The 13,636-nt window shown below is 28.5% G+C and overlaps 2 protein-coding genes across 2 annotated transcripts; both read right to left on the bottom strand.

Annotated features, from left to right (window-relative positions):
• Positions 1-4,068: 4,068 nt before the first annotated feature.
• Positions 4,069-4,931, bottom strand: LOC119679013. The gene is made up of 2 exons (XM_038091151.1): positions 4,858-4,931; positions 4,069-4,790 (listed from the first exon to the last, which is right to left on the bottom strand). The coding sequence occupies exons 1-2, from the start codon at positions 4,867-4,869 to the stop codon at positions 4,110-4,112; spliced, it is 693 nt and encodes a 230-aa protein (XP_037947079.1). The 5' UTR covers positions 4,870-4,931; the 3' UTR covers positions 4,069-4,109.
• A 3,532-nt stretch (positions 4,932-8,463) lies between these two features.
• LOC119679014 (endocuticle structural protein SgAbd-6-like) lies at positions 8,464-10,266 on the bottom strand. Its single transcript, XM_038091152.1, has 2 exons — positions 10,189-10,266; positions 8,464-8,985 (listed from the first exon to the last, which is right to left on the bottom strand). Exons 1-2 carry the CDS (start codon positions 10,198-10,200, stop codon positions 8,581-8,583), a joined length of 417 nt encoding a protein of 138 aa, XP_037947080.1. The 5' UTR covers positions 10,201-10,266; the 3' UTR covers positions 8,464-8,580.
• Positions 10,267-13,636: the final 3,370 nt, after the last annotated feature.

Below are 13,636 nucleotides of genomic sequence, written 5' to 3'. Positions count from 1 at the left end.
TATTCATTTAATATATAAGATAAATAAACTGCTCAACATCATTAATCAAAGTAGTTAATCAAGTCATTAAAATTCCCATCTCGAAGTGAGTTTATTATTATTAAGTTACGGAATTTTTTACTATGAACTAGAGATCTATTGTGCTCGATTCATGAAATCGAAGTATTTCTTCAACTTCAACTTCCTGTATAAATTGTGGTATTGAACCTATATTACTGATCTTTTTTTGGCCGATATGGCATGTATAATCCTTCGCTTATGCATCAGTACTAGGTAAACCCTTAGCATATGTCTTCCCGAATCAAATGGATATTCCTAAAACAGTAGAATTAATTTGCGACATATGGACTTACTAGTTCGTCTTCTTCTTCATTACATTGCGTTCCCAGAGAAACATTACTAGTAAGCAACTCAAAAATGTTGCAAATCTAATGAAATATTTTGCTTTCTTTTTAAAAGTATGTTTGTTAAGTAAAAGTAAATAGTTTGATAATATGGATTTTAAAACATAAATATTGAGATCTATAGACTGATAAATAGATAAGTAGATCCAAACAATAAAATTTTGTTATTACAGTGGGTATTATATTACAATTATGTTATTTTTCAGCTACTCATTGTATAAAAAAATATTTTAACTAAACATATGAATTTTTCATTTCCTACATTTTCCAATAAAAATCATTTAAAAAATTATATAATATTATAATTATTTATATGACCATAAGAATATAAAATTATAAAAATATTTGCCAGATAAACTTTTAAAAATTGGCAATAGAAAAAAATTTCAACGCATAATAAAATCATAAATAATACATTTGTTGTCAAAATGTATCTTATGCATTATACAAAATTGTCAATCTCCCACAATGGATGACAACTTCGTCGATTCCATGAGTTATGACTGCCAAAAGATTTAGCAAACATAAAGAATCTGTAATTATTTTGTTGCTAAAGTTTTTATTCGCAAATATCTTGAAATTAAGAAAAAATTTGAAATAAAAATGCAACTTTTTAAGTTCACATAAAATTAAATAAATTGTCTCCAATAGAATGCAAATCTATGTTTTATTATTATTTCATAAGTTTTTAAATAATTTTTTTGTTAGTGAGATTCATGGGTGTAGATGAAATTCAAAAAGTACGCTACACTCTGAATCACTGAAGCTGTTAAGCTTTTAAAAAAATATTTAATTTAAATTTAATTTAACAATAAACATTATTTTTTAATTCTTGTACAAATATATAATAATTAAAATAATCACTACAATGAGTTTTAACTTTACCATCTCTAACTGAGGGGTTATACCGTAGTGTTTACTATACTTAATTTTTATACAAAAGATCACTGTACCAGACTTGTTACTTTAGTACCTTGTTTAATATTGGACATATAAGCAAGATGTTACCATTCTTGATTGACACCTGCCATGGTGATTGTGCGGTGAGTATTTATATATAGATATAGTATTTATAAACAATAAGTTGTTATAAAGTTGGTTTTGTTTTTTCTTATACAATATGAACTTTTATTTCGAGTGTTAATTTTTAATATATTTCTATACGTATTTCGGCAAATTCGCTTCTTTGCCTTCATCAGGAGAATTCCTAATATATAGGTTGTTAGCTCAGGACCTGCAATGTTCATATTTTATTAAGTATCAGTCATGTTTATCAGATTAAGGATCATTAGAAATCTTCTTTAAGGTACAATCGATTGAATCTAGAAACAAATTATGATATTTAAGATCTAACTGCTCCTATTCAAACCCAAAACGAAACATTAGTGAATCATATGATGTAAAATGATATTGATGTTGCACCAATTTATCCTCTTTATCAACAGAACTGATCAGTCACTTGAAATCACGACATCAAATTGGAAAATGGGCGCACGAACTAAATATTCCGAAAATTTTATAAATTTGCTACTGAAAAATAAAAAAGCTAATGGCATTCTGATCTGCAGAACAGACTTTTTAAAGTATGTACTGTTTAATGTGTATTTTATGAAACTGCCTTCTAAATCAAATAAAACAGATTTTTGCATTCTTCGTGTTTTGTACACATTTAGACTTTAAATGAACTTAATTTATAGTTTCTAAGCTTTCATTTTTTTTTTCTTGAGATTTTTGCAATCACATATATGTGTCTTTTTTATTATCGAATATATTATCTAAAATGATCTTTTTTTAATAATAGTTTCTGCATTATTATTCATTTGTTTTATCTCATCTAATTTTGTAATAAAATGTAAATTATTCTTTAAACGAATTTAATTACCAATGACATGCAGCTTGAAAATACATTTGAAAGTCAATATGCACATTCAGGTAAGTGCCAGAAATCATTTTGTTTGTTTTAATATGTATGATCATAATAATATATGTATATGCTAAATAACAGTAAAAACTCATAATAATCGACATTCCCATACTATTAGTTCAATTTAATTAATATATATTTATGCATAATACGTAATCAGTATACATTATATACGTATGTAGATAATAGTTTATAATAGTTTTTATTTATAATTATCTGCAACAGTAGCGGAGCCTGGACGCAGGGCACACCGATGGAAGTCTTAAATGACTAATAATGACCCTACCTCGAGGTAATACTAGGAATGAACAAGGTCTCTAGGAATGAGGGGGAGTGGTTTAGCCCGTGCGAGTCGGGCACTCACCTTCCGGGGCGCTGGATTGTGGTCAGTGCGTAGGCATTCCACTCCTCCTTGCCGCAAAAAAAAAACAAAAAAAAAAAAAATGTAGATAATAGTTTACGTTTTTAACTGATAACAATACTTAAATTTTAATTTATTATTCGATATAAGACCTCGACATTTTGTCGTCGCGATAGGTGCAAGAAAGGAGAATAACAAACTATGAGTTGAGAATAATTTTTGTCACCATCAGTTTATTTATAATATAACAAAGTTTAGCAACAAATATTTGTATTTAGAATAAAATTCTTCGTGTTAGGTCTAACGAAACATCCAGGACAAAGCCATTTGTATATAGAAATTAATGCAAAAAGAAAAAAATAAACTTTGATGATCATTATCTACCTTAAAACCGGTATGTCTGCTTGTTCTCATTCAATAATCTCTTCGCCGATGCTGGTTACAAGGCCATTTTATCCATTTGGGCATCCCTAGGGTCTGAGTCTTGTGATCTATGCCGTGTTTCTGTTTACTATACAGTCTTAAACCTGCCACAAAATGTTTTCAGAGCACGCAAATTATAAACTATATGTTTTATATTGTTGAAATTAATACTGTTCATTTTTTGAATGATGCTATTATTTATCTTAGTTATATTTTTCATTAGTAGAAGTAAATATTATTTGTAATTGATTATAACTGGAATATATGCCTCAATTTTACTTAATTTTTTTTAATTTGCTTGATTGTTGTCATAACATTTCAGAAAGAAGTATATTGAATTATTGAAATTGATTTACAAATTAATTATAAAGCGATTTCGAAAAGTAGTGAACTGCAACAATAAAAATTCTTTTTTTTAATGGGTATTTGGCAATACTCGAAAAAGCTGTATGGTCAGCCAAAAATACAATTAATTAAATAATAATAAAAAATTTTTTTTTATTTCGAAACTTCTCTAATAAGATATAATAGTTTCTATTAAGTAAAATAGTCACTACGTTATAAATAATAAATAAATAAATAATATATTAGAGAAAGGTCATTGAACTATGTTATAACTTCACTCGACTAAAAATATAATCTTAGAGACATACTCTTTGCAAAAATAAAATATTTTTATATAGACTTTTTATTTTCAGTTTTATTTTTAAACTTTTTTTTTATTTTTTTCTTAATATTTAATATTCTACGCACGCACAAATTACATCACTTAAAACTAATACAACCAGGTTTAAAAAAAAACGCACTTAAAAAGAATTTTTTAAAGAAAATAAATAAATGCTCCTTATTTTACCATATTAAAAACTGCAGGCAGAGGTAGTAGGTTGCTTTAAATCTTTTACGAAAAATAAATTCTAAGAATAATAAATCTATTTTGAATTGTGGGTCAAATTAATATCTTTATCACATAATTAATTATAGCACTTAATAAATCCTTTTAAGCCTTTGTGCCTGCTTTAGCTGTTTCAGCTACTTTTTCAACCTTTTCAATAGAATCAACTTTTTTTGGTGTAGGTACTTCTTTAGCTTCTTCAACTTTTTTAATTTCTACATTCTCTACTTTTTTCACATCTTCCACTTTTTTCACTTCGTCAACTTGTTCGATTTTTTTAACACTTGGTACATTTTCAATCTTCTCTTTTTTCTCAACAGTTTTCAAATTTTCTATTCTAGTTACTTTAGCTTCTACGGTCTTAATATCTTCTTTTTCAACTTTAGAACGAGCTTTACGTCTGACTTCCTCTTCTTCAGTAGTGTCAGGAAGATCAGCTGCTGCCTTTGCTAAAGCTGTAATTTCGGATAGAATATTTGTTCCCACTGGGACGAAACCATTTTTGCCTGCTGTGTAATGTACTTCAACTTCGCGACCGTCGGCATCGATATAACGATAAGAACCGGAAACTTCAAGTGCTTCATCGTCGGTACCAGCATTTTCAACAACACCAGACTCTTCACGGAAACTCTTATCACCACCTTCGTATGTGAAGCGGAAGGAGCCGTCGGGTCTCTTATCAGTTTCGAATTTTAATAATGGTACAATTTCACGTTTCTCAGTTGTGGATTCAACACTGCCAATGCTGGCGGCATAAGTAGCCGCAACGCAAGCCAATAAGCACAACTAATTTTAAAAAATTCATATTAAACAAGCACTGAAATATTAAATATATATTTTTCATTTAACTTACAAACTTAAACATTTTTTGTTTGTTAATTTATAATAAATATTCTCTTCTCTATTATAGGTACACCACACCACCACCAGATACGAAACTATACTTAAGACGCAATCTTTGGCAACATCACTTTTATACTTAACAAATTATTTCTAGAAAAATAACCAAATTAGCATCACTTACACTTTTTCCAAAAATACATAAAAACAAATTTGAAACAACAAAAACTAAATATAAAATAAATAACCAAAATTTTGTTTAATTTGCATGCGTGACTCAAACAAAAAATTCCTAACGCGATTTCATTAGCCGCAAATGTTAATGGCGAAGCTATGCAAATCGACATTGTCGACTTACGCCATTAGAATAAATATTCCTCGATGACTTCTCCATGAATTCGATGATTTCTATGAAAAAAAATTATCAATAAATTCTATTTCTTTTACTTATTTTCTATTGTTAATACATTATTAATACAAGCCATTAATATATTTTTTTTATTTGTTTACAAGCGAACCTTTGAGAACCCGTTTTAGGATTCCACTCTTTTATTTTTGGCCTCAAGATTTATGTAATTATGTCTAACTATTTTAATCTTCTTCTAACAGATTCTTCACTAACTCAACATCATATCTATCTATCTTATACATTTTGGGTGTTAACTCAGAAGTTTGTTAATCTCCAAACAAATACAACTTAATTGCGATGAAGATGGCGATAAAAAATATTTAAAATCATAATGAATAGTTTACAGTAAAAAGAAGTAAAATAACTCTTCGAGAAATTCATGGATCAATTAAAATTAAATTCAAATGAAATAAAAATTTTACCACAACTTATATATAATATATAATTGTGTGGATATATACATAATATTATACTGAGTTTGAAAAATCGGTATAATCAAACCATTATTATTGCTATCTATTAATATAACTGAAACTTAATTTTTCTTACTTTAATTAACAGATTATATATAAAATTTTAATGTTTCAATACTTATAGAGCTATACAATCACAATTAAGTATACATAAATCTATTAACCTCATTATATGTCAATGATAAAAAATAAAACTTTAACTAGCTTGAAGGATTTATATATTATGTTAATTAATAAATTTACATATACAGAGAGCAAATTGAATAGTCTAGATTGAACTGATAAATAATAAGACGGACTTAAGGTCTCTAATTATTACCTACACCTTTATGAATAAGGAATACTATTATGCCCCTATTATATATAGATGAGACCGCGGGATGCTCACATGGCATTGTCAGCTATCATCACAAGCCTTAAAACAGGAATTAGTTGAAAGCGAGTATTAGTCGATGTGCAGAAATTGTAGCATACCAAACTCAAGAAAACTGGCGGAGTTTATTATCTGCTAATGTCCAGCATTTATGAGACTAACGCAAAACTACGTAGGCGATCCATGGTTAGATGGCGCCATGAGAAAAGAGGTTGTTGGATTGCTGCATTCATTAAGAACATATTAATATTCTATGAATTGACAAGGCGTGTTTTTCATAAATAGTTGCTCTTTCCGTCTTGATGACACTAAGGGCTTAGTTGATCCAAGCCAATCTAGTCAAATCTAGTCTAACCTAAGATTCTAAACAAACAATAGTCATTTTGTCAAGTATTTCCTTTTTTGACCAAAACAAGCAGTGCAGAGGCATAGAATGTGACAAGCCTCATCAGCGATTTCCAAGTTCGCTGTCTTTTCAAATATTTGGTGTGGTTCATACAATCTTGTGCACCCTTGCTGACTTAATTCATACTTGTCAGTTTTCAGACTTAAGTTTCGACTGTGAAATCGGATCATGGAATTCCCGAGTGTGAATAAATATCGTTTTCTCATTTGCTTTTAAGATATTATAATTAGAAAAATTAAGAAAGATTTGCATATCATGTTTTTAGATTTATAACAAATGACTAGAAAAAAATTTCAATTGGTATAGATAAATAGCCTTTGCGAACTAACTAAAAATAATATATTCTATAGATTTTCACACTAATGTATCTTTACGGTATAAAAACGCTTGATTCTGTTTTTAATAATAAAAACTTTAAAACATTAGAGATTGAACTTAAGATTTTGTTTTAGATTGTATAAGGATTATAAAGTTCTATTAAATTAAAATCTCTTAATGATATTTAATGAGCACAAATTATAAATTTATTTTTTGAAGTGTTTAAGATTTTAATTTTTCGTTATGACTTATAATTGTTTTTTAGTAAATTGTTTATATAATTACAAAAATATGTTTCGTATATAAAATATGAAAGATTTTAGTTATAATTCGAATGCAAAAATTCAAAACTCTTAAAGAAATAAGTCTTGTTCATAGTTTATTGCCTCATTAAGAACTACCAAATCTAACTATTAGTTTAACAAATTTTTATAAAAATTAATGGTTAAATTTTGTGAATTTTATGATTATTAATTAACACTAATTACCATGGTAACCAGTTTTAGTATTTGACATATTGTCTATGTGAACATAAATTGTATCTTACATATTAATTTATTTCTTTTAAACACATAAAGTGTTGGACTGAAAAATTTGATTATTTATTTTCTTTGATTTAATGATTTAATTAGTATAAATATTTATATAAATACTATATACTCATACATACAATTTTATATATGTACTTTATTTTTACAAATTATTAATCTTACGAAATATATTAATTTTTTGAATTTAATCTGCAGAAGACAGTTTTAATAATTTGACTTTTATATCAATTTTTATTAAATTAAAAGGTTGATTTTTTTAATATACATATTAGATAGGCTTGAGTCAATATAAACCATTGATCTGTAGCGATACCAGATGATGGTAAACCTCCATTTACGCATCAGTATCGTAAAAGTTGGCATTGTTACCTGTTTTGCGATTCTAAGACGTGCTGAAGCACGTTTATTTCTGGATTGAAAAAGCAAAATAAGCGATCAATTTTTCCAGAAGATATATCTTATCATTAGAAAATGTAGAGCCTATATAGAGTATAGAGCGAGCTTTATATCTAAAAGATATAAAATAAGAGTAGAATTGATTTATATTTTTTTACCACGATCATCTTGCCCAAATAAGACTTCAAATAATTTCTTTTACAGCTATACGCACCTGAAGAGTGGATATTATAATCAATAACTGCTGCATAAGCTGGGGTAATAAGAAGAAAGAAAAAATCTCTAACATCCTTTTATGTTTTACTCTACCGTATAGCAAAACAAATATAATGACTTTACATCACTAACAACTAGTAGATGATCCATAAATATATATTACTAATGTGGTGTTAACCATGCCATCCCAATTAGTGATATTAAAGATATGGGTCAACTTGAACTGATAATTTTGAATAACGCTTCAAGTATAATTATTTAGACCTTACAGCTCTTAAAATTTTACATGTGCTTATAGAAAAAAATCCATTTAACTATACAACTGTAAAAACTGATTAAATTTATATGAACAAGAATGATAGGGATGATAGTGTCAAAATGTTAAAGGATATATTAATAAAAAAATCAACATAATATCATTTGGTGAGTGGTTAAAAATAATTTAATTTAATTAATTTTATCATTGCATACAATTTTTTCTGTTTTAATTTGCTTAAAAAATTAGTTATATAAAACGAATTAATATTATTAGTTTTTGATTTGTAAATACAAATCTTTTGAATGTCTTAGTCTTCTATAAGAGACGGAAATTCTTTATTCCTTCTTCTTTGAAATTGCTAATTTTTCATCATATTCTTTGGGCAGTTCTTTTGCTGCTTCAGCTACAGCTGAGATTTCAGGATTAATGATGGAACCATATGGTACGAAACCATTTTTGCCTGCTGTATAGAAAACTTCTACTTCTTGTCCGTCATCGTTAATATATTTATAGGAACCCTTAACTTCGAGTGCTTCTTCATCTGTACCGGCATCAACAACTGTTGCTTTCTCTTCGCGTTTTGTGCCATCACCACTTTCATATTCTACATTATAGGAACCATCTTCATGCTTATTAATTTCTGACTTTAAAATTGGAACAATTTCTTTCTCTTCGTCCGCATTGGTACGTGCTGGTGAGGCAGAGACTGCGACGAAAGCAATGCAAGCTAAAACCGCGAACTGAAAACAAATAAGAAAAGTTAATTAATCTCAAATCATATTTAATTAATAATATCAACGTTAAGATATATTTTTTGCGATTTTAGTTAGTTTTAAATTATCTATCAGAATATAGATTTATATATTGGATACTACTTATGTTTCGAACATAAATTTAGTATCTTAAAAGAATGAAAATATTATCTTAATAAATGCAACTGTGACGTGTCATATGAATGATAAATTTGTTTCAAATAAATAAATTAAAAAAAATTAAGAAATACCAGGAAATATTATTACTATTATATTGGTATATACTATACTACTATATTTTGTAGAAAAAATTGGAAAAGAAGGAAGAAAAAGATATACTAGCCCTGATCGAAATGAAAAAGCTCATGACGAATTTGACAGGTCATAGCTCGAAAGGTACCAGTTACAAAGAGAGAGAAGAATAATAGACAGAAACTTCTTGAGTGAATGCATTGACTGAGGCATTGTTAGATTACAATATAATGAGTCTGTAGGACATTTCAAGTACAGCTCTTAAAAGAATAATCTTCTTCGTTAATCACACAGGTTTAAATTAAGGAACTTTATGTCCGATAACAGTATGGTACTTATATGGTATTTTGACAAAACAGAAAACTCTGCTGTCTCCAAAACCAATCGTGGTTCGTTACGAACATATTATAATTATAATATTATTATATGTTCATAGATTACTACTACTACCACTAATTTATATGTTATTCAATTCGATATGTAAATTATTCGCGTTATTTAAGTAGTGCGGAATATATATATTTGAGTATTTTTGTTAAATGTCTTCTTTTAAGTTATATTCTTTGCTATCTCTATAATATTCACTAGCAAATGTTTTTCTATTTTTTACAGAATTTATTTAGAGTTTTATTTCAATCTGTCATCTGTTGGACTATTTTGTAGCCTCAAGTCACAAGAGTTCAAATTATTTCCTATTATTTATTTTCGTTGAGTTCATTTTTAATTTAAAGTCTGTGTCACTAATATTAAATTTGAACTTGGCCCACTTAAATCTCTCACACTTGTGTCTGTGTTTTTATTTCACTTTCACCATTAGATTAAAAATGATTGATATTACTGTAATATTTTAATCATACCCGTATTATTTTAGAGAATTTTTTTTCAAGTTAAAATTTTTATTAATTTTTTTATTGAAACACTGCATTAAATTTCACTTACATATTTGAACATTTTGTTATACTTGAAGTATCTGAAAGCTTGAAGTTTTTTGGGATGAGGTCTGTGCAGATGAACACGTTTCGATAAATTGTGTTAATTTCAATGCAACGTCCCAACGTCTTATATACCAAAATTTTAACTAAATTGAGGCAAACTTTTCAGAAATAATTTGAAATTTTTAACATGCCAAACATGTTTCACATCCTGTTTTATTTTGTTTCTATTTTAAATTAAGTTTATTATCAAATTATTCAAACCGTGTAAAATATATCTCAACTCCGCAGATTTACTTACTGATATATTAATTTTTTTCATGTTTTTAAATGTCAGGGTTGCTGCCAATTTGCTGCAAAATTATTTAAGAGAAAAAACATGATTGCGAGGTGTCCCAATAAAATACAATATATAGAAAAAATGTGTACGATTTTGTGCAAACTATGTCAGTTCAAAACTGCAAGATACGTTATTTTTTATAGCTGAACTACTCACACATAAGTTCAGACATCAATAAATAGATGTTTATGAATGTATCTACAAACGAGTATCTGTGCATGCTAAGTAGTATCTTCTTGCTCGATGGCGTTTAAGATAAGCACAATTCCACGCTTACGTGCCAGACTTACTAATTCTTCACGATAAAAAATATGTTATTTTCTGAAATAGGTTTTTGTTTGGTAATTCTTCAAAGCGTTTTTCAGCACTTGCAAATATTGACAAATTTGTAGGAAGTGTATTGTTCATTGTGTAACACGTTCATTTACTCAGAACAGGTACTTTTGGATGGTAGTTGACAATTATTTTTAGATATTTCCTTCGCATCATAAATCATTACAAATGAAATAATTAATTTTTTTTCTTAAAAATTACTTTTTGTTTTTTTCATTTATTTAAACAACTATTAAGGTAAATATGTATCACTTAATACAAAATTTTTTACTTAAAGTTAAAACGTTTTTGTTGACCGAAGAGGGGGCACTTTCTTATCGTCTTAAAGTATCGTCTTAAAGTATAAAATATCGTCTTAAAGTATAAGTCCTGCAATTTTTTTGATGTTTTAATAATTGTAATAAATAAAATGCATAGATAATAATAATAATCCATATTATATTAATTATAACTGTAATTATAACTACATATTTGTATTTATAATAATAATTATAATATAAAAATTAATAAACTAAGCCGAAATATTAATTTACAATTTAAAATTAGAGATAAAAAATAATCATCGTAAATTAAGAAGTTTTCTCTGAATCAACATTTTGTCTCTCTATACAACGCGAGAAAACTAACAATATAGTTTTCCATTAAAACTATGTTGTTAACTGTTGGAAATGTATAACCATTATTGAATAGTAGGCTATCCTTATTCAATTAATTGTATTAAACCTAATATATATTTAATATGTATCGGCGTTTTTCCCAAAAGTTATTGAGACGATGGAAACTCAACACAGAAGTAAATTCGCAATTGGAGAAAAAGTGTTAGCTCGTAATTATTCGGGACCGAATAAATGGATCAGGACCGTGATACAGAAATTGTTGGGATATAAAATGTTCTCTAGATGTACATAAGATAATTATTACGTTTATCACAAACAAAAAACTTGTCAACTTATCGTGTAGATCAGGGCTGTATTGGCGCGGGCCAATACAAATCACTTTACAGATTGGAGGGCTACATACGTCCACAGTTGTTTTCGACAAAAATAAACATACGGTTATAATGTTAAATTTGGTTTTATTAATTTGAATTCATTTATTTGTTATACCATAAAAATAAACTAATATAGCTTTACCAGTACACCAAAGGAAAATTTGCGTAATTGTAGCAGATTAAAACCATGTCGCAAGCCGGACAATCATTAGCCCCGAGCTGTAATTTGAACAGCCCTGGTGTAGATGAATCACAATCAAAGAAATGATTTTAGTAAACATTGACTTCTTTTCCTGATAACGTCTCGGAATTTTAAAGATATTATTCCATTTTCATTAAAATATTCTTTACGTCAGGTATTTATTTAAATTACAAGTCATAATCATCTCCAAATAGGGAATTGATCGTAAGCGCTCCCTTGCTGTTGAATTAAACTTTGACTCATTATATGTTAGTGATTTTTTATATAAACTGCATAATTAATTTAATTAAATAATTTATACTACTTGTTTATACACACTTGTTGAGCCGTAAACCAAGCCTACAATTATTAAATCATTTAAGCCATTTATTTTAAAATGTATAAATGCATTCAATCGTTTTTAATAAATTATGTACATTTAAAATATACATATATACACGTATAAGTAACCAATCAGATTAAAATACTTACATATAAAATATTGTATTTAACACAGAGCGCATCTCTACTGTGAATACAATGTTACAAACCATTTTAATTTAATGAAAATATTAGAGGTTGGGTAATATATCGTTCCACTGACAATGCAACAGTATAAGTAACATTATATAGAATATTAATAGCGTATATTCAATTATAAAACAATAGCCGTATCGTTTCGAACTTTCATACATCCTTGTAATATATTCCTTAAGGTTTTTCTTCCAATCAATTTTAATCTTAGTAATACTTTTAGACATATTATTAATAATTATTTTGCGAAATTATGTATTATGTTGCTTTGCCTCGATTTTTTATTAATTAATATTGAAGCTTGTATCAAAAGCTATCCTCTCGACACGACTTTATCCCTCATGTTGACTATGCCATCCGCAATGCGCGGTTTAGGCATACTCAACTAAAAAATGCCCTTCGTAGGTACAACCAGCTCACACAAATAGCTCATTTGCTGCTTGCTTACTTACGCTTTCTCTATTTGATCTGCAATCTCTTCCGCCCAGATGGAAAACATCCGTCTTTTTGAGCACAAGCTCCTTTGCTATTGCACCAATTACAATCACAAGCCTAACGGCAAGCACTTTTCCAACTCTGTCCTTCTAGACTCATCCAAAATTACTCGCATCGACGAGTACCTCCTCTCACACGCTCGAAGGTACCTCACGCGGCTGCACTACCTCCCGCCTGACATCTCAGAGCCTACCACTCTCCCTGCGGACTTATTTCCAGGCCTTACGTAACAAATTCCAACAACACCTATCCCTTAACCTCGATGAGTGGGACTCTGATTCCTCCATCATCCCCAGTCACAGAGTCTACCGCTAGAACTCTCGCGCTTGCGCAATAATCCCGCCCCCTTTACTAATACCCAATTTTCCTGCTTCACGCACATACTTTCTGGCTTAGATTAACCTCGTTCGCTAAGTATTAAGCATCTTGCTTTAATCTCTCTCTCTCTCTCTTGATTACTCGAATAGAGTTGTGTACGCTGCATTCGACTACAATCTTCTATATTCATTCCTAAAAGGTGGTTTAAGTGGGTTCAAGTCTCACACTGTGGCTTTCGATACTTTCCACCTACTGCAAAAAAA

This window comes from Teleopsis dalmanni, chromosome 2 (genome assembly GCF_002237135.1).
Source record: "Teleopsis dalmanni isolate 2A chromosome 2, ASM223713v2, whole genome shotgun sequence".
Lineage (NCBI taxonomy): Eukaryota > Metazoa > Arthropoda > Insecta > Diptera > Diopsidae > Teleopsis > Teleopsis dalmanni.
Note: the sequence above shows the minus strand (reverse complement) of the source record. Positions and strands in the feature narration are given on the sequence as shown.